Source organism: Electrona antarctica (genome assembly GCF_951216825.1).
Source record: "Electrona antarctica genome assembly, chromosome: 18".
Taxonomy (NCBI): Eukaryota; Metazoa; Chordata; class Actinopteri; order Myctophiformes; family Myctophidae; genus Electrona; species Electrona antarctica.
In genome coordinates, this window is record NC_136799.1 from 613,937 (window position 1) to 641,273 (window position 27,337).

Here is a 27,337-nt window from a genome sequence, read left to right on the forward strand (position 1 = left end):
CACGTCTCGTCCTCTTTAGACAGTCCTTGGTCCAACCAGGGAAGCAACCAAGGAGCAACTTGGACACTCAGGCATGAAGGAAGCATGAGTTCAAGTCCGTTGCTCTCCCCATGTCCCCCATATATGGGGACTAGGTTGGCGGAGGGTGTGTAGAGCCCAGGATCACATTAGATAATTGACACAGGGGTGAAAAATGGGTTACAAAATCATGGGATAAAAAAAATATATTTTAATTAAGGCCCTTTCCTCGTATGTACCTGTACTCAAGATGTAACAACAAAGTACAACCTTGAAACCTAGCAGGTTAACACAATCATTCTGACAAAAAAAACAAAGAAAACACAAGACAAATTCCATTATGATCAACTTTAAGCCAATTTTTATTGGTAAAAAAAAAGGGAATAATCCTTTCCAGAAGCCAGTACATTTCATCATCTTACCTAGAACAAGGAGGAAGGCCTAGTCGAAACATTGCTCAGATAATGAAAACCTTGCAGAGCATTATTTTTGCACAATTTCACAGCAACTAAAGACGCCAAATAAACCTCGGCGACTTATTCCGTTACAGAGACGAACACAACCGACTCGGCCCGTATATTAATCCCAAAGACAAAGTCAACGAGACGACAAGACATCCAATTCCCACCGGTGTGCCGCCGCGAGCGACACTAGAAAGAACGTCAAAATGAAAAAAAATTATAATAAAATGTTGGGAGGAAGATCAAATACGTTGGACTCACTTTTAAACCAAAAGACTGTTCGCCCCGAAAACAGAACGCACGCGTTGAGAGATTTTAAGACGGCAGTGAAACGAATCGTTTGAGAAGCCCGACCATCTTAAACACCTTCCGGAGATACAAGACCGATTAATCACCACCTTCCAGAGAACGACACGAGGCAGATACAGATTTGAATCTCGTGGTGAAACCGTGTGACATTTGACGACTCCACGTGCCACCCCTTCTGTTATTTCTGTACGTGTGGACACAGTGGAGAGAATGACAACCTTTTGACATGCCCTACCTTTGTAGAGATTGTCCGATTAACCCCCCCAAACATAGTAAAACACAGAAATCCTGCTGAATCAATAGATAGCAGAGATAAGTGTCAATAGCGGTAAAATCAAGGACATTCATTACTCCCCCCGTTAGTAAAACGGGGACAAATTACCAGTGTTCTTTAAAAAAAGAAAGAAAAAAAACATGTTTTTGTGTTGGACAATGTTACGGTGCTCTAGTGGCGGAGGAGAGAACAGACATGGTGTTATGAAGCCGAAGGACAGTAAACTCTCTGAGTTAAATGTTACGGTGCTATGTTGGCGGAGGAGAGAACAGACATGGTGTTATGAAGCCGAAGGACAGTAAACTCTCTGAGTTAAATCAACACTAAAGAGGATTGATATGGAATAGATTCAGATTGGCGTGTCAGAGATGGAAACCGTATGAAACGGGGAGTGGGGGGGGAGTGGGGGGTCTGCAGCCTAAAGCATGCCACGTTTGAAATCAATACGTTTGAGCGTCATCATCACTGCGTTGGGTATAAAGCCGTCACACGGTGACCAAACGGTTCGGTTCGACGGCAGAGCGACGCGACATCGAGACGTCAGCGCCTCTTGTCCTTGCGGTCTCGGTCCTTGCGCTCCCTGGAGCCCCGCCCCCTTCCCTTCCTCTTCTCCTTGCCGCTCTTAGAGTCCCTCCCACCTCCTCCTCCTCCTCCTCCTCCTCCTCCGCTGCTTCTCTTACGGCGAGCACTCCTCTCCGACCCTCCTCCTCCTCCTCCTCCTCCCTTTTTGCGGTGACGTTCTGAGGAATTGCGGTCGCGGCCGCGACGGTCGCTGTGGTGTCGTCGCTTGCTCCCACCGCCACCACCACCACCACCTGCGTCTCCTCCTCCTCCTCCTCCTCCTCCTCCTCTCCGCTCTCTGCTCCCCGACGAGGAGGAGGAAGAGGAGGAGCTGGAGGAAGAGGAGCGCGAGGAGCCCGAGGAGGAGGAGGAAGAGCCGGAGGTCGAGGAGGACGAGCCTCCGGACGACGACGAGCTGCGACTCTTCTCCTTCTTCCTCCCTCTGCTCTGCTCCTCCGCTGCTGCTGCTGCTGCTGCCTCCCCAGTGGCCTTGGAGGCGGGGGGGGCGGAGGGGGCGGTACCAGAGGGGACGGAGGCGGTACCAGGGGGGACGACGGAGGCGGTACCATGGGGGAGGAGGTTGTTTAGGGGACTGGGCTCTGCAGCGGCGGGGGTCTGGGCGAGGAGGGGGTCGAGGTTGGAGGCGTCCTGGCCAGGACCGTCGGAGGTGGTGGTGGTCTCCTCCTCCATCTCCTCTGGGCGCCCAGGGGGCAGGGCGGGGAGGACGAGGAAGGGCTGAGGGGCCGGTGTGGGGGCGGAGAGGAGAGGGAGAGAGACCCCCTCCTGGGCTGCAGGGGTCTCCTCCGATGCTGCTTCCTCCTCCCGCTGCCCACCCCCCAGTAAGGGGATCACAGCGACGACGGGCTGGGCTTTGGGTTGGGGGTCCGATGGGGGGGCATCATCCTGGGGGGCCGGGGGGGCGCGCTCCACTTCCTTCCCCTGGAGGAGGTCTGTGGAGTCCTGGCTCCTCTCCATCTCTACGTCTCCTCCTGCTGGCCTGTTCTCCTCCCTCCCTCCCTCCCCCTCTCCCTGCTTCGTCTCACTGGCCTGCTCGCTCACCTCCATCTGCTCCCCCTTCACCTCCTCCTCCCCCTTCCCCTTCCTCCTGTCCTGCTCCTCTTTCTCACTTTCCTTCTCTGCATCCTTTTCCTTCCTCTCCTTTCCTACCTCCTTCTCCTTTCCCGCCTCCTTCCTCTCCTTTCCCACCTCCTTCTCTTCCTCTTTCCTCTCCTTTCCTGCCTCCTTCTCTGTCCTCTCCTTTCCTGCATCCTTCCTCTCCTTCCCTGCCTCCTTCGTCTCCTTTCCTGCCTCCTTGTCCACCTCCATCCTCTCCCTCCCTGCCTCCTTCTCCTTCCTCTCCTGCTCTGCCTCCTCCTCCATCTCCTCCTCCTCCTCCTCCTCCTCTTCCTCCTCCATGTTACCCGTGACCTTGACTACCTGCCCTAGTCCTAGAGGCTGCTTACCCTCCTGGTGCTGCTCCGTCTTCAACGTGTTGTTGGCCTCGCGGTTCAGCTGCTGCTGCTGGCGGCCTCGCGGCCGAGACTCCATCTTGTTGAGGTGCTCGGCGAACGCCTCGCGCCTCTCCTCAAACACAGCTGCACAGAGACACAGGTTAATTAGACCATTGGTTCCCAACCTTTTTACCACCTCAGAAAATATTTGTCTCTCCAAGTAGCTCCATAATAACTGATATAATATAGTAGTGTATACCTGCCTTTTTGTTCCATTTCTAGAAGCCAATAATGCTGCTGCTCTGACTAAACTCTGTCTAATCACTAATCAGCACAACTGATGAGGTTTATAATGTGATTAATCCGTTCTCAAATCTTCTATTAACGGCTAGGTGTGCCGTCATGCTCATTTCAACACGGCTGGATTTCAACCAATTGCTTGGTCAGAAGAACTACCTGTAGTAATATACAAATATTTGAAGTTTGGAAGCGCTCGTTGGAAATCACTCAACGGCCCCGTGGCGTACTAAATGTCACATAATGCAGGGAGGCAGCAGGACGTTCAAAACGAGCGCTTCCAAACTCTGACACGTGTGAAAAAATAATCACCTGCACAGAATGTCTTAACAGAAAGTAGCTCATAACATGTCTACGGTGGAGATCTACACGCTAGTATTTATTGTTTTAGTTTTTATTATATCGGTTCAGGAGACGTCGCCATGCAAGTGGCAGACGCTCCAGATTGGCTATATCGCGGTCGGAAGGGTCGCTCCATCCTCGCCTGCTCAGAGGAGGCGTGGCCAGACGGCGCTGCTCAGAGGAGGTGTGGCCAGACGGCGCTGCTCAGAGGCGGCGTGGCCAGACGGCGCTGCTCAGAGGAGGCGTGGCCAGACGGCGCTGCTCGCTCACTCACCGTTTAGTTTCTTGGTGGATTCCGTGAGGAGCTTCTGCGACGCAGAGCACATCTTCCCAGGGACGTAGAAGATGTGAGGCTTGGTCTTGGTGCGGATGTACTTGACCAGGTGAGTGTTGTGGCTGTTCCACTCCTCTTGCTACAACAGAGAGGTTAGAGAGGTTAGAGAGGTTAGAGAGGCTGTTCCACTCCTCTTGCTACAACAGAGAGGTTAGAGAGGTTAGAGAGGCTGTTCCACTCCTCTTGCTACAACAGAGAGGTTAGAGAGGTTAGAGAGGCTGTTCCACTCCTCTTGCTACAACAGAGAGGTTCGTTTAGTTAGTTAGAACCAGACCAGGTGAGTGTTGTGGCTGTTCCACTCCTCTTGCTACAACAGAGAGGTTAGAGAGGTTAGAGAGGCTGTTCCACTCCTCTTGCTACAACAGAGAGGTTAGAGAGGCTGTTCCACTCCTCTTGCTACAACAGAGAGGTTAGAGAGGTTAGAGAGGCTGTTCCACTCCTCTTGCTACAACAGAGAGGTTAGAGAGGTTAGAGAGGCTGTTCCACTCCTCTTGCTACAACAGAGAGGTTAGAGAGGTTAGAGAGGCTGTTCCACTCCTCTTGCTACAACAGAGAGGTTAGAGAGGCTGTTCCACTCCTCTTGCTACAACAGAGAGGTTAGAGAGGTTAGAGAGGCTGTTGCACTCCTCTTGCTACAACAGAGAGGTTAGAGAGGCTGTTCCACTCCTCTTGCTACAACAGAGAGGTTAGAGAGGCTGTTCCACTCCTCTTGCTACAACAGAGAGGTTAGAGAGGTTAGAGAGGCTGTTCCACTCCTCTTGCTACAACAGAGAGGTTAGAGAGGTTAGAGAGGCTGTTCCACTCCTCTTGCTACAACAGAGAGGTTAGAGAGGTTAGAGAGGCTGTTCCACTCCTCTTGCTACAACAGAGAGGTTAGAGAGGTTAGAGAGGCTGTTCCACTCCTCTTGCTACAACAGAGAGGTTAGAGAGGTTAGAGAGGCTGTTCCACTCCTCTTGCTACAACAGAGAGGTTCGTTTAGTTAGTTAGAACCAGGTGAGTGTTGTGGCTGTTCCACTCCTCTTGCTACAACAGAGAGGTTCGTTTAGTTAGTTAGAACCAGGTGAGTGTTGTGGCTGTTCCACTCCTCTTGCTACAACAGAGAGGTTAGAGAGGTTAGAGAGAGGTTAGAGAGGCTGTTCCACTCCTCTTGCTACAACAGAGAGGTTAGAGAGGTTAGAGAGGCTGTTCCACTCCTCTTGCTACAACAGAGAGGTTAGAGAGGTTAGAGAGGCTGTTCCACTCCTCTTGCTACAACAGAGAGGTTAGAGAGGCTGTTCCACTCCTCTTGCTACAACAGAGAGGTTCGTTTAGTTAGTTAGAACCAGGTGAGTGTTGTGGCTGTTCCACTCCTCTTGCTACAACAGAGAGGTTCGTTTAGTTAGTTAGAACCAGGTGAGTGTTGTGGCTGTTCCACTCCTCTTGCTACAACAGAGAGGTTCGTTTAGTTAGTTAGAACCAGGTGAGTGTTGTGGCTGTTCCACTCCTCTTGCTACAACAGAGAGGTTCGTTTAGTTAGTTAGAACCAGGTGAGTGTTGTGGCTGTTCCACTCCTCTTGCTACAACAGAGAGGTTAGAGAGAGGTTAGAGAGGTTATTCCACTCCTCTTGCTACAACAGAGAGGTTAGAGAGGTTAGAGAGGCTGTTCCACTCCTCTTGCTACAACAGAGAGGTTAGAGAGGTTATTCCACTCCTCTTGCTACAACAGAGAGGTTCGTTTAGTTAGTTAGAACCAGGTGAGTGTTGTGGCTGTTCCACTCCTCTTGCTACAACAGAGAGGTTCGTTTAGTTAGTTAGAACCAGGTGAGTGTTGTGGCTGTTCCACTCCTCTTGCTACAACAGAGAGGTTCGTTTAGTTAGTTAGAACCAGGTGAGTGTTGTGGCTGTTCCACTCCTCTTGCTACAACAGAGAGGTTAGTTTAGTTAGTTAGAACCAGGTGAGTGTTGTGGCTGTTCCACTCCTCTTGCTACAACAGAGAGGTTAGTTAGTGTTGTGGCTGTTCCACTCCTCTTGCTACAACAGAGAGGTTAGTTTATGACCAGGTGAGTGTTGTGGCTGTTCCACTCCTCTTGCTAAAACAGAGAGGTTAGTTTAGTTAGTTAGAACCAGAGCCGTCTAATAGAAGAGTTACGATATTGAGGGGGGCGGAAACCGAGCGCTGTTCATGTAGCCTGAACTGAGACAAGCTGGAGTTGGAAATACATTGTTTTCAACGAGGGTGGCGCAAATAAGAGCTATTTTAAGCATGTGTGCAACATGACAACATTTTTAAAGTATTGTACAGTAACAACTAAAGTCTCTGTAATGTTTATGTTGTACGATTACTACAAAACAATCTAAAATAAAGGGATTTAAAGCTGGGCTGTTGCCCTGAGTCCAATGCATTTCTGCCTACTTCCGGTCCAGGACTTGTCCCAGTTGGTTGTCCCCATTCTCAATAGAAGTCTATGTAGGAGAGCCTCCATTGGACTGAAGCCCCATGAAGTGACCAATAGAAGTCTATGTAGGAGAGCCTCCATTGGACTGAAGCCCTATGAAGTGAACGCAGTTTGCGTAACTCTGTCTATATCTAAGGTGCTGGTTAGAACGGCGTCATCCCTATGTTCCCCAGGTTCCATGTTCCCCACTTACCTTAGGGTTTAGGGTTAGCGTTAGGTTTTAAGGACTTCAGTGTTTTGTACCATACAATTGTATGTATAAGTACAGAACAAAGAATGTTTGCAGAAGAAGAATCTTTGTTGAAGAAGAGTCTGAGCAATTATGTTTTAGTTTATGCCAGTGTTCATTTTTTGTTGGCTAAGACTAGATAGTTTAAGTAGCCTAAAGGCAGGCCTAAAGTTCAATGGATTGTTCAAAGACTATGAGCTTAAATCAGAATTTGCTACTAAAAGTAACACTAAGACTAAGTTGCTAAAATACTTTATCTTACTAGAATTACTAGGTTAGGTTTCTGGTTTAGGTTTATTGGGGAACAAAGAACCTTTTTTGGAACATAGGTACCAAAAAAGAACAAAGAACCTGGGGAACATAGGTACGCTCCCGTTAGAACTATTGACCAGGTGTGTGCTGTGGCTGGTCCACTCCTGGTCAGAACTCCATAACTCACCAGTTGAGCCAGCTCTACTTTCTGCTCCAGCAGTCTCAGCTCAGTCTGTTTGGATCGCCGCTCCTCAAACAGCTCCCTCCTCTCACTCTCCACCCTCTTCTTCTCTGTCTCCGCCTGCACCTCCAGCTTCTGCTCGATCTCCACACGACGCTTTTGCTGTTGGAAGAACCAGGGAAGAGTTACTACACCAGACTAGCCTCGGAAACACAGATGTTTTTATTTCCAGGGAGTTCGCTCGCAAATCTTTGAATATATATTCTTTCCGAGCAAACGTTTTTAACTCAAATCTTTGCCTCAGGGGAGGTCACGTGGAACAACATATTTTCAGATGGGGGTCAGCAGCCAATTACATATAATCTTTGGGGGTCCTTGACATGGAAATATTTTGAAAACCACTGACATAGAAACATACCAGAAAACTGTCAGGATTTAGAAGACACTCATTACTCATTACTCACTCTGTCTGTAGCGACGTTGGACTCCTGTTTAAAGTTTATTATCATCATTACTCTGTCTGTAGCGACGTTGGACTCCTGTTTAAAGGTTTATTATCATCATTACTCACTCTGTCTGTAGCGACGTTGGACTCCTGTTTAAAGGTTTATTATCATCATTACTCACTCTGTCTGTAGCGACGTTGGACTCCTGTTTAAAGGTTTATTATCATCATTACTCTGTCTGTAGCGACGTTGGACTGCTGTTTAAAGGTTTATTATCATCATTACTCACTCTGTCTGTAGCGACGTTGGACTCCTGTTTAAAGGGTTATTATCATCATTACTCACTCTGTCTGTAGCGACGTTGGACTCCTGTTTAAAGGGTTATTATCATCATTACTCTGTCTGTAGCGACGTTGGACTGCTGTTTAAAGGGTTATTATCATCATTACTCTGTCTGTAGCGACGTTGGACTCCTGTTTAAAGGTTTATTATCATCATTACTCACTCTGTCTGTAGCGACGTTGGACTCCTGTTTAAAGGTTTATTATCATCATTACTCACTCTGTCTGTAGCGACGTTGGACTCCTGTTTAAAGGTTTATTATCATCATTACTCACTCTGTCTGTAGCGACGTTGGACTCCTGTTTAAAGGTTTATTATCATCATTACTCACTCTGTCTGTAGCGACGTTGGACTGCTGTTTAAAGGTTTATTATCATCATTACTCACTCTGTCTGTAGCGACGTTGGGCTGCTGTTTAAAGGGTTATTATCATCATTACTCACTGTCTGTAGCGACGTTGGACTCCTGTTTAAAGGTTTATTATCATCATTACTCACTCTGTCTGTAGCGACGTTGGACTCCTGTTTAAAGGTTTATTATCATCATTACTCACTCTGTCTGTAGCGACGTTGGACTGCTGTTTAAAGGTTTATTATCATCATTACTCACTCTGTCTGTAGCGACGTTGGACTGCTGTTTAAAGGGTTATTATCATCATTACTCACTGTCTGTAGCGACGTTGGACTCCTGTTTAAAGGTTTATTATCATCATTACTCACTCTGTCTGTAGCGACGTTGGACTCCTGTTTAAAGGTTTATTATCATCATTACTCACTCTGTCTGTAGCGACGTTGGACTCCTGTTTAAAGGTTTATTATCATCATCATCATCATTACTCACTCTGTCTGTAGCGACGTTGGACTCCTGTTTAAAGGTTTATTATCATCATTACTCACTCTGTCTGTAGCGACGTTGGACTCCTGTTTAAAGGTTTATTATCATCATCATTACTCACTGTCTGTAGCGACGTTGGACTGCTGTTTAAAGGTTTATTATCATCATTACTCACTCTGTCTGTAGCGACGTTGGACTCCTGTTTAAAGGTTTATTATCATCATTACTCACTCTGTCTGTAGCGACGTTGGACTCCTGTTTAAAGGTTTATTATCATCATTACTCACTCTGTCTGTAGCGACGTTGGACTCCTGTTTAAAGGTTTATTATCATCATTACTCACTCTGTCTGTAGCGACGTTGGACTGCTGTTTAAAGGTTTATTATCATCATTACTCACTCTGTCTGTAGCGACGTTGGACTCCTGTTTAAAGGTTTATTATCATCATTACTCACTCTGTCTGTAGCGACGTTGGACTGCTGTTTAAAGGTTTATTATCATCATTACTCACTCTGTCTGTAGCGACGTTGGACTCCTGTTTAAAGGTTTATTATCATCATTACTCACTCTGTCTGTAGCGACGTTGGACTGCTGTTTAAAGGGTTATTATCATCATTACTCACTCTGTCTGTAGCGACGTTGGACTCCTGTTTAAAGGTTTATTATCATCATTACTCACTCTGTCTGTAGCGACGTTGGACTGCTGTTTAAAGGTTTATTATCATCATTACTCACTCTGTCTGTAGCGACGTTGGACTGCTGTTTAAAGGTTTATTATCATCATTACTCACTCTGTCTGTAGCGACGTTGGACTCCTGTTTGAACTTCTGCAGGGTTCCCATCAGCAGGCCGAACATACGCCGATTCCTGCGAGCAGCAACACAACACATGTTTACAACAGATTTAATTGTGCGACAATTAATCGTCAACTTAAATTTGTAACCGTGACAGAGCTACATAAGGTTGAACTAATGCTCAGTCGGATTTACGTGCGGTCCCCACATAAGGCCTATGCTCCACTGGGAGCCCATGCGGTCCCCACATAAGGCCTATGCTCCACTGAGAGGCCATGCGGTCCCCACATAAGGCCTATGCTCCACTGGGAGCCCATGCGGTCCCCACATAAGGCCTATGCTCCACTGAGAGCCCATGCGGTCCCCACATAAGGCCTATAATCCACTGGGAGCCCATGCGGTCCCCACATAAGGCCTATAATCCACTGGGAGCCCATGCGGTCCCCACATAAGGCCTATGCTCCACTGAGAGCCCATGCGGTCCCCACATAAGGCCTATAATCCACTGGGAGCCCATGCGGTCCCCACATAAGGCCTATAATCCACTGGGAGCCCATGCGGTCCCCACATAAGGCCTATGCTCCACTGGGAGCCCATGCGGTCCCCACATAAGGCCTATGCTCCACTGGGAGCCCATGCGGTCCCCACATAAGGCCTATGCTCCACTGGGAGGCCATGCGGTCCCCACATAAGGCCTATGCTCCACTGGGAGGCCATGCGGTCCCCACATAAGGCCTATGCTCCACTGGGAGCCCATGCGGTCCCCAAATAAGGCCTATGCTCCACTGGGAGGCCATGCGGTCCCCACATAAGGCCTATGCTCCACTGAGAGCCATGGGCCTAAAGGTGGCCTTACACTAGCCGATAATCGGGCATTTTAAATCTGACAGCACCACACACTACAGGATAATCGGAGCGGGGTCGAGCAAATATCAAACATTCTTGATGTTGATCGGGCCGATCCCGATCGCGCGCGGGGGGTGCGCGATTGAGTCGGGCACCCCCCGGGCGTCAAAAATGCCCGATTATCGGCTAGTGTAAGGCCACCTTTAGTAAGTATCAGTGATGTAAATAGGTTTTCAATGTAATGCAGGGTGCAGGGATGGTCTTTTAGATATATTTTGCCATTTTTACAAATTGCAGCATTTAACTCCCATTTCATTTTATATGTGGTTATATTCAAGTAGAAAACAGAAGAAGAAATGATTATTCTAACTAAAGCTAGCAAAATAAACTAGAATAAAAAAAACAGTATAGTACAGTAGTGCATCCCGTGGATGCAGAGGTCGTTGATCTACAAGCTTGTAGGTCTGCTATTTTTGAAAAATCGTGAAAATGTGGCAAATATTTGAATATATATTATTTCAGAGCGAACGTTTTTAACTCAAATCTTTGCGTCTGGAGGGTCCCTGGAGCAACATATTTTCAGATGGGGGTCGGTGGCCAAATATTTAATTCTAGGGGTCCTTGACATGAAATAGTTTGAGAACCACTGACCATTTGTAGAATCGTCCTCAGGTCTAAATGGGTTAAGACAGGTCTACAGTACCTCTGCTTGCCCTTCTCGTCCATGGTCTGGTCCTGGATGAGGTCTCGGCGTGTTCTCTCCTTGGAGGTAGCTACCACTGACGACTGCAACGCCGGCTGACACACACACGAGACAAACAGGTCAACACACTGCCTGGAAGTACTAGAAATGGGTGAAGTACTAGATATGGGCAAAGTATTAGAGCAACAATCAGTTCTCATCCTCCAGTACCTTTTTGACATCGTCATCATCCTCGGCGTCGCTGTCGTGACGCACGTCTCTCCTGGCTCGCTGGTCCCCGGCCAACCTGCACAATTACAATTTAGGCATTTAGCAGACGCTCTTAATCCAGAGCAATTTACATTATTAAGCAAGAACAAAAAGCATGGAAATACATCACATACATAAAAAGTAGTTATCATGAACCCCCTGCGTAAGCTAAGAACGTAACAGTGGAATATCTATATAATGAAAACTATACATATATACTATGAAGTGCTGCGACTACATACAATGCAATTCTAGTGCCGTAACAGGCTATAAAGTCTGTATCAAATGCTATCCAAATCTACAAAAAGTGCTAGATATGGTAAACAACACCACAAGGTACACAACACATCAACTCGCTGGTCCACGGCCAACCGGCACAACAAAACGCAAGTTACACAACACACATATCATCATCATGTTTGTTATCCCAGAAAACTTAGGTGAGATTTAGAAGGTATTTTTAGAATCTGCATCAAGTCTAAATGGGTTGAAACTAAGACCTTCACTGTGTCTCCTTTATATTCTCCCACACACACACACACACACACACACACACACACACACACACACACACACACACACACACACACACACACACACACACACACACACACACACACACACACACACACACACACACACACACACACACACACACACACACACACACACACACACACGTTACCTGAGCAGGGCTCCTTCGATGTCTCTCTGCTTGGCAGGGGGGCCGCCAGTTCCCATGTCTGAGAGACCACGTCTAGGACAGGACGGAAAGACAAACGTTAACCTCTTAAATATGTCGGCTTCTTAATGAACACATCCTATATATATATATATATATATCAAATACTAATAATAAATGAGACGTTTTACCAATTTATGTCCTCAGTTTCCCGTCTATTCTTGTGATTATATTTTGCTAAATGCTAATCATTGCATCTTGTACAGAAAATGTCACTGGTTTGTTGTGACTTCAGTGTGTTGTACCTGGGCTCCATTTCCCCATGAAGCTGTGTGTTGTACCTGGGCTCCATTTCCCCATAAAGCTGTGTGTTGTACCTGGGCTCCATTTCCCCATAAAGCTGTGTGTTGTACCTGGGCTCCATTTCCCCATAAAGCTGTGTGTTGTACCTGGGCTCCATTTCCCCATAAAGCTGTGTGTTGTACCTGGGCTCCATTTCCCCATAAAGCTGTGTGTTGTACCTGGGCTCCATTTCCCCATAAAGCTGTGTGTTGTACCTGGGCTCCATTTCCCCATAAAGCTGCTCAACCCGACATGAATAAACCCGTATCACCTTGTTGAGTACTGTAGTTTCACAGAATGAATGGGTTTCAATGGGCCGTTAATTATCTTTTCATTTGTTAATTAGGCGACCCAGACACTAGCAAGAGAACCCAGACACTAGCAAGAGAACCCAGACACTAGCAAGAGATCCAGTCGAACAAAAGGGTTGGCGATGACACGGATTAAACAAATAATGGGATTGTCACACCTGATGTGAATACACCTCAACAACCAGAAACTGGGTGAGGAACTTATTGAATGATAATCTATGTTAAAAAAAATTGCATTGGTGGCTGTGAACAGTTCTTACTAATTGGAGAAATGTTAAGGATAAGTACAGGTACATATAGACCCATGTTTAAAACAACAATTTAGCTGATACTTCCCCCCCCCCCCCTTTTGTGCCAGGGGGAAAAAAAATACATGTTCAAAATGTACAGCTTGGGTGGGCTGCACATAACCAACGCAAAAATGTATGCATACATTTTGTGCTACTGCCATCGGTGAATGTCAGTGTACACAAACCGTTTGTCCTCAGAAATAAACACCGGAAACTGTTCCCGTTTCATTTTCCCCCATTATGATAAATCACCTTCTGAAAACCCTGGACTACAGTTGATAGTTTTTGTACGCTTGCGTTGTTGCGCCCCCTCTTGAGCAGACCTGGAGGAGACCAGTGTTGATCCAGGCAAACACCTGCGTTCCTCGCTTTACGTTTGCAAGGCCCTTAAGGATGCAGTCTATTTGCATCACTGCGCACACACAGAACAGTACCAGGTGGTCCACACACAAATATACCTGAGCAGGTTGAGTCCTCTGCCTCTACCTCCACCTGGGCCTGCTGCCAATGGGCCGCTGAGACGGCGAAGTTGACCCGGTCTGGACAACACAGATAAACTTATTTAATTATAAACAGTTGACCCGGTCTGGACAACACAGATAAACTTATTTAATTATAAACAGTTCACCCGGTCTGGACAGAACTACACATAGTAAACTTATTTAAATAATTATGGAATTGTGGACAAAATCGTATTTGACGACGACAAAATACTCTAAGACAGGTTTTGGGTCTGAGAAGATAAATGGCATCAAATGGTGGTTCCGTGGCTCAAATGTAGAATAAATAATGTACCTTGACATGAAGGGTTGAAAACCCACTGGTCTACAATATGGAATGCTCTGCCATTAGACACATTCAACGTTTAGACTGCTGAACCCGAGCCAAGTCTGATGCACAGACTGAACTGATTCATTTGTTAAGCATTAGGTTATATTTTAGCTATTGGAAAAATAGCAGATCATAGCTCATAGTGAAAATATGGCACAAATCTTTGAATATATATATATATTCTTTATCAGCGAACATTTTTAACTCAAATCTTTGCTTCCGGGGGAGGGGGTCCCTGGAACAACATTTTCAGATGGGGGTCGGCGACCATACAGATCATAGAACCACTGATATAGAAACATAGGGTTTTCAGAAAAGTGTCATGATTTGGAAGACCTTTGTAGAATCGGCTGTCAGATCAAAGTAGATTAATAGTAAGTAGCCTTGCCGAGCCATGAGGCCCATAGGGGCAGGAGCCTATCTCCTGTTTCTGTAGCGTGAGGCAGCTTGATGTACAAGTACACCCCCTGGACATGACGCTAGTATGTCGCAGGGACTCCGTTATTTATACTCGTACATTTCATTCATGACATTTATATATTATTATTCAACCACAATTGTCATATTATTATGCCAGCACAACCACGTTTTTCACCCACCTACTTGTAATGTGATTTGACAAAGAGTGATTCTGATTCTATGTTGGAGTTGTCTTCTCACCGAATTCAAGGAGGATATGAAATCGCCAGACCTTTCAAAATGATCTACCCACCAAAAAAAATATTATCCCATTGCTGAAAATTGTTTCCAAATGTACATGAGGGGGCTTTGGAATAGCGGTGCCGGTGTTGGCAACACAAACTTGGAATAGGAAATAAGAGGGGAAATGGAATAATTAATTATTTGTATATAACTTTGTAAAGCTACAGATGTTTGTGCATTGTGGCTTAACAGGCCATTTCTTATGTCAGTCAATCAAGTCACCTTAATTCAAGTGTCAGATTCCAAATGATTCTAATATTTTATTTAAATGATGTGTGTTTTAGGGGCATAGGCCCATGCCCCGCTGCTCTAAAGTAACCACCAGATACTTCCAGTACGGTGTGCTACCAAATGAACCCGAGGTCCATGCCATGCAACATTTCCCCTGGTGGGTAACTTTGTGTGACTAGTTTTATTTGTAATAGTTGTGTATTATATTCAACACTGATGCAATCATCTTAATTTATCCCATTGAATGTCCCTAGAGAAGAATGACACTTCTTCATTATCAAACCCCTGGAGCATGTTTAAGGCATTCTACTTCATTCTACTCCACATTCTATTACTGACTTTGTGTATCCTTTTTAAATGATCTTGCAAGCAGAAAGAAGCCAAGTTAGTTAGTTTAATTCGACCACTATTTCAGCAGCTTAGAGGCTCAGCCCAAACAGTGAGCTTGTAGATCTGTTCTTTTTGGACGCAGCATCAATAAACCAGGCCTCCTTCATTCCTAAAAAAACATTCATCCAGGTCCCTGCCTTAGAATTAATACAATACAACCTAATACACACATTTTAAACGTCGTTTTTGTGTGTGTGCTTTCATGCATTATAAAATGGCTTTGCTAAAAAAAACATTATCTGACAAAACTGATCAAGCATGAATCATTTCAACCGCTTCTTCTCGGCTCGAGGCAGCGCTCGAGCGGCCCGGGGTCCGGGCAGCAGCACGCGCTGCCCCGGGCTGGGCGGTGGACACATAGATAGCATAATGCTAATGCTAACCGTTAGCCGCCGCTAGCTAAGCAGGCTACTGCTACAGGCTAGCCCGGCCTTAGCTTGAGACGACATGCTGCTGCTGGCCTAAATAAACGGATAAAACGGCCCCGTGTTTAAACACCGTCTCCTCACCTGGATTCATTGGGGTCTCGTCCCGTCAGCTTGCGGATGTTATCGTCCACGTTCTTCAGGCTTTCCTTGGCCTTCTCGAGCTGGTCCTGCAGACTCCGCACCGCCACCACCGCCATCTTTCTCTGAGTGTGAGTGGAACAGTGTGGCGAAAAGAACTACAATGACCAAGTTGAAGTTCCTGTTCTGCTTCCTGTTCCCGTTCCTTGTACCTTCCCCGCTCTTGCTCCTCCTCCTCCAGGGAGGTGTGTGCGTGTGTGTGTGCGTGTGTGTGTGTGTGTGTGTGTGTGTGTGTGTGTGTGTGTGCGTGCGTGCGTGCGTGCGTGTGTGTGTGTGTGTGTGTGTGTGTGTGTGTGTGTGTGTGTGTGTGTGCAGATGTTTAACAATAATAACTTAACCCTTGAGACAAATCAAAAAACAAGTACATGTGTGTGCGTGTGTGTGTGCGTGTGTGCGTGTGTGCGCGCGTGTGTGTGCGTGTGTGTGTGTGTGTGTGTGTGTGTGCGTGTGTGTGTGTGTGTGCGTGTGTGTGTGCGTGTGTGTGTGTGTGTGTGTGTGTGTGTGTGCGTGTGTGTGTGTGTGTGTGTGTGCAGATGTTTAACAATAATAACTTAACCCTTGAGACAAATCAAAAAACAAGTACAAAAGACTTGAGTCCAAATAAACATAATGGAGCTATCCAAGTTATACCACAACTTGGATACGCTGATTTGAGTGATTTTCATGTAGATCTGATTTCTCTTGATGATTCCCCCCCCCCCCCCGCCCCCCCAACCAGGAGGTCCTTGACCCGGGTGGTATTTCCAGTTTTCACTCAGTAGGCCTACTTTGTACTTCTACTCCACTAGATTTTTTACTTTTTTGATTGATTGATTGATTGATTGAAGTATTTATTAAAGGACCACTTCACCACTTTTCAACTTATCTTCCTATAACTAATGTTCATGATAAAATACCACAATTTTGTCCTACTCTGTCTGTGTCTCATAGGAGGGCTGTGGGCAGTTCAGAAACCTGTCCACCAGTGACATCATCGATGGTGAATCCAAGCTAATAGAAACGGCAGGCTTTCTTTTCCTGAAAAGTTGCAATGCAAAAGTTGAAGCCATCGTTCTCACGATAATACAAATCTAAATATATTTTAAAACAAATCTTGTTTAAAAAAAAATCTGCCTAATGATGATGTCATGTGAGTGGACGGCCCAATAAATGTACTCCACTACATTTATTTGAAAACGTTAGTTTATAGTTACTTTGTAGAATAGATTTTGATTATTATTGCCAAAAACATACATTAAGAACTTCAGCCCTATAGCAATGCCACGCATTGTGAGCTTGTAGATGTGCTATTTCATTGTGAGCTTGTAGATGTGCTATTTCATTGTGAGCTTGTAGATGTGCTATTTTCAAAAGATCTTTATTCATTTTATACGTTTGAAAACTTTTGACATTCTGCATATAGATGACTATACCGATATACTTTCTACTTTTGTTAATTTAAGTACATTTTGATAGCAATGCTTTTGTACTTTTACTCAAGTAGGCTAAATGTTGAATTCCGGGCTTTTACTACATTTGACTACATTGGATGGATTGCAGTATTGATACTTATCGACCCTATAGAACACTAAACCCTATAGAACCCTATAGAACCCCCTATAGTACCCCCCTATAGAACCCTATAGAACCCCCTATAGTACCCCCCTATAGAACCCTATAGAACACTAAACCCAGGTAGGTAGACGTCTATGATTTCCTGTTTTTGGAAGTGTATATTTGTATGTCTAATGTTTTGATGAATTGAAAATGGTGGGCCCTATTGTAGACGAGTGTAATGCTTTATGGTGTCGTCCACTCACAGTTAACAGTTTTTGTATTGAGTTGTGCTTGAAATGTACTGTAATTCTGCAAACTGTTACTTCATCAATCAATCAAACCTAATTTTCATAATGTTGCTGATGTCTGAGGTGGGCGGGTCTTAGTTTCAGTACCTTCATGATGCTCAGTGACATCATAATGTTGTGATGTCTGAGGTGGGCGGGTCTTTCAGTACCTTCATGATGCTCAGTGACATCATAATGTTGTGATGTCTGAGGTGGGCGGGTCTTTCAGTACCTTCATGATGCTCAGTGACATCATAATGATGTCAGAGGTGAGTGGTCTTTCAGTACCTTCATGAAGCTCAGTGACATCATAATGTTGCTGATGTCAGAGGTGGGCGGGTCTTTCAGTACCTTCATGATGCTCAGTGACATCATAATGTTGTGATGTCTGAGGTGGGCGGGTCTTTCAGTACCTTCATGATGTTCAGTGACATCATAATGATGTCAGAGGTGGGTGGTCTTTCAGTACCTTCATGAAGCTCAGTGACATCATAATGTTGCTGATGTCAGAGGTGGGCGGGTCTTTCAGTACCTTCATGATGCTCAGTGACATCATAATGTTGTGATGTCTGAGGTGGGCGGGTCTTTCAGTACCTTCATGATGTTCAGTGACATCATAATGATGTCAGAGGTGGGTGGTCTTTCAGTACCTTCATGAAGCTCAGTGACATCATAATGTTGCTGATGTCAGAGGTGGGCGGGTCTTTCAGTACCTTCATGATGCTCAGTGACATCATAGAAGGTAGGTTTGTTTCCCTGCCCACATCCCTGGTTTCAACAGGCAGGTGTTCGGGTGAATTTCACTCGTGTTTAGTGATAGAGAAAAATCACCAGGAAATGATCATCATGATAAACTTTTAGTTTTAGGATGGTGCGCCTAAAATGGCAGATCTACAAGCTAACAATGCATCTCACTGTGAGCTTGTAGATCTGAATAGTTTTCATCTCGTTTCTAATTTTGCATTGAACTGACTGAACAGGATTTATATTGAAGACCTTTGTCCACATGAGGGCGACAAAGGCCCTTATTTTCCTTTCCATATACTGTCTTTTCCTTTTTTTAACCTTTTTAACTGTATATATGATTTCCTTTTTCATAGAAGTGTATATTTGTACGTCATTTAATGAATGAATTGAACATGGAGGACCCTATATGTAAACAAGTCTTTGTGCTTTTTCTGGTTCTTTTGTGTGAGATGTACCCATTCTGCATACTGTGAATAACATTTTCAATCAATCAAAAATATTTCAATCAATGTTTTTTTATTCAATCTGTTCATTGGTATTTCCATTTTACAAAAAGGACACAAAAAAGTGATCAAGAAATTATATATAAGCAAGAACATTAAGCAAAACTTTCACAAAAGACAAAGCAAATTACTGTAGTGTATAGACACACAATTGAAATGAAATGAACAAGGACAAGACAAACATGGGATAACGAGATACTAACAATTCATTTTCTTTTTTTAAATAAATCTGTGATCTTGTGATGTAAACAACCACTATTATATGTATCACTCTATTTCTATTTCTTCAGCATGGATTTAGTCAGCAGTGACATATTGTGTTCAATCTCGATTGAACACAATACCGCAAAAGCACAGACCGCAAACCCACAGAGTCCGCTGACCCACAGAGGTGCCCTGGCCACAAACACACAACACAGCCCCAGGCTTATCCCCAAGATGGCTCCCATGCAGGTCAGAAACCCCACAATAATCCTGTTCTCTCTGCTCCCTCGTGCGGCTCCAATCGAGGTCAGAAACCCCACAATGCTGTTCTCTCTGCTCCCTCGTTGGCCGGGTGGTAGCCTGCAGAAGAATCTCCCGCGGAAGACGGGGGAGATGGCGATAGCGTACGGGCAGCCTGCGATGGCGTGGGCCAATATAGCGTCCCGGGACCGGGACATGGTGTCAGTGATACGGCCGCCGCCCGCCACGGTGCCATCAAGGATGCCCTTGATGGCGACGAAACAGTGAGGACACCCCCTGATGTCGAGGTCAGCATCTGATGACCTCTGCTGCTGCTGGGTCATGTTATCCATGGCCATGTACTATAGCTTGATGACTCTCTACCTCTCTCTCTCTCTCTCTCTAGTGATGCTGCTCAGTCTCAGTGGAGCTACGTAATTGGCTGAAGATGGTTTATTGTTGCCAAAATAAAAAAGCTTTAAAGATACAGTAGTTCTCAAAGTATCTGTAAAACAAACAAAGCTTTAAAGATAGTTCTCAAAGTATCTGTAAAACAAACAAAGCTTTAAAGATAGTTCTCAAAGTATCTGTAAAACAAACAAAGCTTTAAAGATAGTTCTCAAAGTATCTGTAAAACAAACAAAGCTTTAAAGATAGTTCTCAAAGTATCTGTAAAACATAAAAAAGCTTTAAAGATAGTTCTCAAAGTATCTGTAAAACATAAAAAAGCTTTAAAGATAGTTCTCAAAGTATCTGTAAAACATAAAAAAGCTTTAAAGATAGTTCTCAAAGTATCTGTAAAACAGAATGGATGAAGTACAACAGGCCTTTGGCGTCGCGACGCATTGTGAGCTTGTAGATCTACTTTTACTTTTAGATCTACTTTTACTTTTAGTACTTTAAGTACATTTTGATGCCGATACTTTTGTACTTTTACTCAAGTACATTTTCAATTCCGTACTTTTACTTGTAACGAAGTAGTTCTAAATTGCAGTATTGGTACTTTTACTTAAGTAAAACAATTGAGTACTTTTTCCACCACTGGTCATTGGACCTTGTTGATTGACTTGAGATTTCAGCTGTAGGTGAACTCTGACCCTTCATTTCAGCTGTAGGTGAACTCTGACCCTTCATTTAGGTGAACTCTGACCCTTCATTTAGGTGAACTCTGACCCTTCATTTCAGCTGTAGGTGAACTCTGACCCTTCATTTCAGCTGTAGGTGAACTCTGACCCTTAATTTCAGCTGTAGGTGAACTCTGACCCTTAATTTTGTATAAATTGACTTGAATTCACTTGATTTTGTGAAATTCACATCAAGTGAATTGATTGATTGAAATATTTATTAACAGTTTGCAGAATTACAGTACATTTCAAGCACAAACTCAATACAAAGGCTGTTAACTGTGAGTGGACGACCCAATTAAGCATTACACTTGTTTACAAGAGGGTCCACCATGTTCAATTTGTGAATGCTCTGATGAAGGCTGCATAGCCAAAACACGCAAGAGTTCCTTGGATATGTGAGTGCTTTGTCCACCATTTATTATATTTTTTGGATGTGCTATACCTTTTTTTTTAATTACTATTTTTTGATGTATACTGGATTTGGGTTTAACACTCCACTCCACTGAAAACCATTGCAGATGTGCAACCTCTCCTTCTCATTTAGCTGATCTACAAGCTCACAACGTGTCCATGTCCATCGCCTATAAAAAGGTGGGCAAAATAAGCTTTATGCTTCAGCCCATACCTTTTCGACTAAAATAGTCGCCATGTTGACTAAACAATGTAAATTGCTTAACAACCATTTTGTTTTGTTTAAATGACCGAAATAAAGATTCAAACTCAAACCTATTCGAACCGTGTTAATTTACACCTGTTATACCACGTGATGTGACAATAAATGTTATTGTGATTGACACACAGTGTGTTGTAGTTTTAGTCATAGTCTGTTGAATAGTTTTCATTTAGTTTTAGTCACATTTTAGTCACCCGGAATGTTTTAGTCTTTAGTCTAGTTTTAGTCGACTAAATATCATAAGATTTTAGTCAACTAAATCTACAGTTGATTTAGTCGAACAAGATGTGTTTTGGCGGGCCTTGATGCCGTAATTTTTGCTGAAAATAGCTGATCTACAAGCCCCTTGTGGGTTTATAGATCGGCTATTTTCAGCATGGAACTAATTGTAAAATGACTTATGCTGGATCTCTTGTCCACTAGTCCCTTCCTAACATTTGAGTCTAGTTTTTATTTGTTGTCAGTATATTTAGTCTTAGTTTTAGTCATCGTAGCTTAGTTTTCATGTAGTTTCCATTTAGTTTTCGTCAGTGAAAAAATGTAGTCGACGAACATTTTTCGAGTTCAGTAAGGAGGTGACATTCCCTTACAAATCAAATGTATTCTTATTATTACATTCCCTTGTGGTCTTGTAGATCAAAGCTTCGAGCTCTGGACCCACTAGTACTACCACAACAATCTTCTCAAGGAGTCCATTAGAACAGCGGTTACGCGACGGTCAGTCTGTCCGCTCGTCTCTCCCTCTCCCTCGCGTCCTCAGTGATGCACAGAGCCGGTTATTAGAAGTCGGTCACTTTGAGATCCTCCAACAACATTCATAAACAGCATAACTGACTGCATAGTTAGGATGAGACCATGTCCCGACCACCAGAGACACAAACGGAAGGGCAAGAAAACAAAACAATGATGTCCTCTCTACCTCCCATCATCGTCAAACCTCTCCCCCTCGCTCCGTCCACAAAGCGCCCCTCCGTCACCGACCGGACCGGACCGGGTCACTCACTCGGTCAGGTAGAAGTGCATGGTGCCGTTGACGTTCCTGCGCTGGGGGGCGAGCCTCTTCAGGACGTGCGCCAGCACGTTGACCGTCTGCGTGCCGCTCATGCCCGTGCGCTTGGTGTTGAACTTCCTCAGCAGGTCCCTGGTGGTCATGGGCTTGCGGAGCAGGTATCGACGCACCGCCTCCTCCGTCAGCTGCAGGAGGTCACCAGTAACGCCGGTGGCGGGGGTTGGTTCGCCAGAGGCGGGCAGCTGCAGGGCCACCGTGCTCTGCATCCCCCCTGAGGAGCCTGAGGAGGCAGCAGGACCCTGACTGTTGTTGTCGGGCTCCATCCTCAGCCTCTTGGCAGCCGGCGTGTCCGTGCTGGCGCCACTCGGAGGCTGTCTCTTCTTACCTTGCTGCTCCGACTGGCTGGCGGCGAAACCACGCAGCGTCGAGCAGGCGGTGGAGGCGGAGTCTATGGACCGGGGGGGTGTCCCGGGGAGTCTAGAGCCGCCGCGGTCACCGCCCGCCGCCGTACGCTTGGAAGGCGCCATAAAGAGAGCAGAAGCCGCTTCTTCAATGTCACTGTCGTCTGAGCTGTCTGACTCTCCACTGCTGTTTTTCTCCTTTGTCTTCTCACCCAATTGGACCGGAGTCTTCCTCCCCTTCTCTTCCTCCTCCTCCTCCTCCTCACTCTCTTCTTCGCTCTCGGAGGCCTCGTCAATTCCTTTGGGGAGTTGCTCTCCTTTGTCAGGCTTGTTAGGTCCTTCCTCCTCCTCCACCTCCTCTGAACTGCTGCTCTCGTCCGACATGTACTCGACCTCCAGGCCCTCGCAGTCTCCATCGTCGCTGTCTTCCACGGCCTTGTCGAGGTCGCTTCTCTCCTTCTTCTCCTTCCTCCTCTTCCTCCCATCCTTCCCTTTCTTCACCTTGGACTTGCCCTCGCCATCTCCCCCCATGCTGCTGTCGTCACTGTCATCACTGCTCATCCCCGGATCCTCCTCCTCCTCCTCCGGGTCGATGATTCGCAGGTCGCCTCCGCCGCAGTTCTTCCTCTTGCCTCCCTTTTCGCCCTCCTCCTCCTCGCCGCAGCGATCGGACAGGCGCCTCTGCAGCATGATGCTGAAGTGGTTCAGCACCTTGTTCCTCCTCGCCCACTCCGCCTCGGCCTCCTCGTCGGTGAGCGTGCGGTGTTTCGCCTGCGGCGTGAACGCGTACCAGCCGCCGCGGACGGGGAACGCGTCGAATGACCCGTCGTCGTCGCGCCGACGGAACACGTAGTAGGAGGCGTTCCCCATCACGCCGAGCTTCTTTTGACCTTTGAACTTCTTCTTGCCGGCCTTCCCCTTGTTGTTGACGTTGAGGATCCAGGGCTGGTCCTCCACCTTGAGGTCGCTCGTCGTCGTCCTCTTGTGGCGCTGCCGCCGCTTCTTGCGAGCCGCCGCGCCGCCCTCACGCCTCTCCCCCTCCTCCGGTTCTCGCTCCATGCGAGCGCGCGTCCATCTGGAACAGTCGACGTTGTCGCCCGCGTTGAACGCCATGACGCTGTACGTCTTGGAGGTGTCCGCGTGGACTCGTACTGTGTGTCCTTCACTGGCAGGAGAACTGCTAACCCAACCCTGCAGTGACGTCATGGATGGGTGTGTATCTGAGCTACAACCCTGCAGTGACGTCATGGATGGGTGTGTATCTGAGCTACAACCCTGCAGTGACATCATGGATGGGTGTGTATCTGAGCTACAACCCTGCAGTGACGTCATGGATGGGTGTGTATCTGTGCTACAACCCTGCAGTGACGTCATGGATGGGTGTGTATCTGTGCTACAACCCTGCAGTGACGTCATGGCTGGATGTGTATCTGTGACTGTTTCACAAGGCAGGGCAGCTCACCTATCTATAGCTGTGTTTACTACTACCTACTCGCTACAGGTATCCCAATGATGATGTCACTGTGACTTAATGATGACAAGCACTTTTCATATCATCAAATCAATGTGAAGGTTTTGCTTCTAATCTCCTCCTTTCAAAGAGAGTCAGATTCAGAGCGACGGGTTGGCATTGATCATTGATCACTGATCACCACAGGGAGCACTGAGAGGAATACAATGTGTGAGGGACTGAGGAGACTTTTATACAGCCAGGGGTTCTGACGTCACAGGGACACGATCGATTCTGATTGGTCAATGAACCGAGGTACGCTGGCTGACGTTGCACGTCAACAAGGAGTTTGTGTACGTTGCCATGGTGACGCTGTCTGTGCCTGCCACGCTGTTTAAGGCGAGTTACCATGGCAACGCGTGTGATTGTTTTGTTTACACTCAGAGTGGCTACTGGCTAAAGTGGCTAACGCTGCAATGCTAACGTTTCCCATATAAACTCCTGTTAGCATCGCTAGCGCTGTAATGCTAACGTTTCTCATAGACTCCTGTTAGCATCGCTAGCGCTGCAATGCTAACGTTTCTCATAGACTCCTGTTAGCATCGCTAGCGCTGCAATGCTAACGTTTCCCATATAGACTCCTGTTAGCATCGCTAGCGCTGCAATGCTAACGTTTCTCATAGACTCCTGTTAGCATAGCTAGCGCTGCAATGCTAACGTTTCTCATAGACTCCTGTTAGCATCGCTAGCGCTGCAATGCTAACGTTTCTCATAGACTCCTGTTAGCAAACTTAGCATCGGTAGCATGGAGCTTGCAGTCAGAACTGATTTGGGCTTCACTGTGATGTACGGAATCTGGGGTTTTGACTGTATACTAACTAGACTAAATAGTTTGAATATTATGTCATTGTATTAAAATGCAATGATTTTAATAATGTTTATTATTTTCAGTGAGATTCATTAGCAATGTTTAATATTTTATGATTTGATATTAAAGATTGCTCAATAATTATTATTGAATAAATTCATGAATTAATGTCTTTATTGCCTTGACTCAAAGTCCATAGAATAGATGTTTTTGTGTGTGTGTTTTTTGTTTTGTTTTGTTTTACTGTACAACTGTGGTACAACTGTACATGTTATACACAGGCCTGCAGAGAGCCTTATATAGACATGGCTCTGTGGTACCAACCGCCCAGAATGATATAACTTATACAGGCATTTGTGACAGTTATAAATACAGGCTTTCGTGTGTGTGTGTGTGTGTGTGTGTGTGTGCACTGCTCGCTCTCGGGAAGAAACCATCTAAGTCCAAAATGTTCATTTTTCAGTAAATTAATTTAACAAAATATATTTTTTTCAGAAAATGAGTAAAACCATATATTTTTAAACAAATTAATACTGCCTCACCACTTTACCCCAATCCTTTTTGATTGATTGATTGAAGAATTTATTAACAGTTTGCAGAATTACAGTACATTTCAAGCACAAAATCCAGCACCTAATTCCACAGTACTGTCATTGATAAGAAATAAGAACAGCTGACAATGGATCTCCAAGCTCACACAGTGAAAGAATACCCTGATGTTTAATTCATGACACTGTGCTTATAATAAAGGCCTGAAATAATAGGCAGGACCTTTAATACAAATTACAATTAAGTTCTGCAAAGAGGGATTCAAATCATTAGGGGCCAACATGCACCTTCCCCAAAATGTACTTCTAATCAGTGGCTACAGCCTACAGGGCAGTACAGCATCTTGCAATGGGTCTGGTCCACAAGATTCGATACACCACCAAGATACCCATGTACCTGTCTAAATACTTCACTAAGATACCCATGTACCTGTCTAGATACTTCACTAAGATACCCATGTACCCGTCTAAATACTTCACTAAGATACCCATGTACCTGTCTAAATACTTCACTAAGATACCCATGTACCTGTCTAAATACTTCACTAAGATACCCATGTACCTGTCTAAATACTTCACTAAGATACCCATGTACCTGTCTAAATACTTCACTAAGATACCCATGTACCTGTCTAAATACTTCACTAAGATACCCATGTACCTGTCTAAATACTTCACTAAGATACCCATGTACCTGTCTAAATACTTCACTAAGATACCCATGTACCTGTCTAAATACTTCACTAAGATACCCATGGACCTGTCTAAATACTTCACTAAGATACCCATGTATCTGTCTAAATACTTCCTTAATGTTAACAAAGTCCACACTCCACACCCAAAACACCAGAGGGAGTGCAACGAACCATGTACAACCCAGATTCGGCACAGATATGCCACCAAAATGTGGAACGCCCTACCAACTGTCATTAAGACATGTGAATCCCATGACTCCTTCAAAACCGCTCTCAAAGGGCACCTACGGACAGCTGCAATTCAAACCTGGCCCCCGTAAAATCTGAATCCCCACCCACCCCTTCTCCCCCTCACTGTATATGTTTCTCCTTTATGATGAATTCCTGTTCTGTTCTTTGGCTAAATACAGAGCCATATCTAAGGCTCTGGGCTAAATAGAAGTGTCTGAGTGTGACCCGTGTGACCTGTGTGTGACCCGTGAGTGTGGAGTGTGAGACACCACCACCTCCTTGACCCACCTGAGGACACAACCCATAGATTGAGAACCTATGCATTAAATGACAAGAGAAAACTCAACCGTTTGACAAACCGGGTCTTTATTCAGATAATAAATCACTTTTTTCTTCTTTTGTTTGTACAATAAATTCACATTTACTTCATGTGTGGCGGTTGTAAAGCAAAACCGTTTTCTTCCAGTCTGTGTGTGTGTGTGCGTGCATGTGTGTGTGCGTGTGCCGTGCAATGACGGCTCACAGCTTTTTTTCTCCACAGCAGCTCCTCAACTCAACCCAAATCTGAGCATCATTTTCTGTCTATTTATTTTGACCAGACTACGAGAGAGGGACCGACTGACAGGATGCAAAATGTACGCTTAATAAAACAAAATGACACGTGCAATTAATTATATCCGTGCTGAAAGAGCAGCAACAGTGAATTGGAGGGAGATTCAGTGACACTGAATTAAACTTATCGTTTTTGCAAAATTAAGTCAAGATTTTCAACCAAAACACAAACAAAATGTTTATTTGCGGTCGTACAATCAGCCGAGTATCTTTCGGCCCAGGACAGGTCCATTGGTCTTGGTCCAGTATCTTCCGGCCCAGGACAGGTCCATTGGTCTTGGTCCAGTATCTTTCGGCCCAGGACAGGTCCATTGGTCTTGGTCCAGTATCTTCCGGCCCAGGACAGGTCCATTGGTCTTGGTCCAGTATCTTCCGGCCCAGGACAGGTCCATTGGTCTTGGATATTGTTGCCGTCAGGCAGAAAACCTCTTATTTCTGTATTCTAACTTGCCGTTTGCATTTTTTTCTCGAAACAATTAACAGCCCTACTTGATTTTTTTA

At 45.4% G+C, this 27,337-nt stretch overlaps 2 protein-coding genes across 3 annotated transcripts; both read right to left on the bottom strand.

Annotated features, from left to right (window-relative positions):
- Nucleotides 1–356: 356 nt before the first annotated feature.
- On the bottom strand, nucleotides 357–15,811 carry pnn (pinin, desmosome associated protein). 2 transcript variants are annotated; one of them, XM_079527959.1, is made up of 10 exons: nucleotides 15,649–15,811; nucleotides 13,444–13,524; nucleotides 12,046–12,117; nucleotides 11,322–11,397; nucleotides 11,112–11,206; nucleotides 9,560–9,635; nucleotides 7,153–7,308; nucleotides 3,988–4,126; nucleotides 2,830–3,218; nucleotides 357–2,796 (listed from the first exon to the last, which is right to left on the bottom strand). In XM_079527959.1, exons 1-10 carry the CDS (start codon nucleotides 15,762–15,764, stop codon nucleotides 1,603–1,605), a joined length of 2,394 nt encoding a protein of 797 aa, XP_079384085.1. In that variant the 5' UTR covers nucleotides 15,765–15,811; the 3' UTR covers nucleotides 357–1,602. The 2 variants fall into 2 exon arrangements, with proteins under 2 accessions (XP_079384085.1, XP_079384084.1); XM_079527958.1 differs by having other exon boundaries at nucleotides 357–3,218.
- Nucleotides 15,812–22,021: 6,210 nt separating this feature from the next.
- Nucleotides 22,022–23,638, bottom strand: LOC306942653 (general transcription factor IIF subunit 1-like; the record flags this gene model as incomplete). Its single annotated transcript, XM_079528661.1, has 1 exon — nucleotides 22,022–23,638. One exon carries the CDS (start codon nucleotides 23,636–23,638, stop codon nucleotides 22,022–22,024), a length of 1,617 nt encoding a protein of 538 aa, XP_079384787.1.
- Between the last annotated feature and the right edge of the window lie 3,699 nt (nucleotides 23,639–27,337).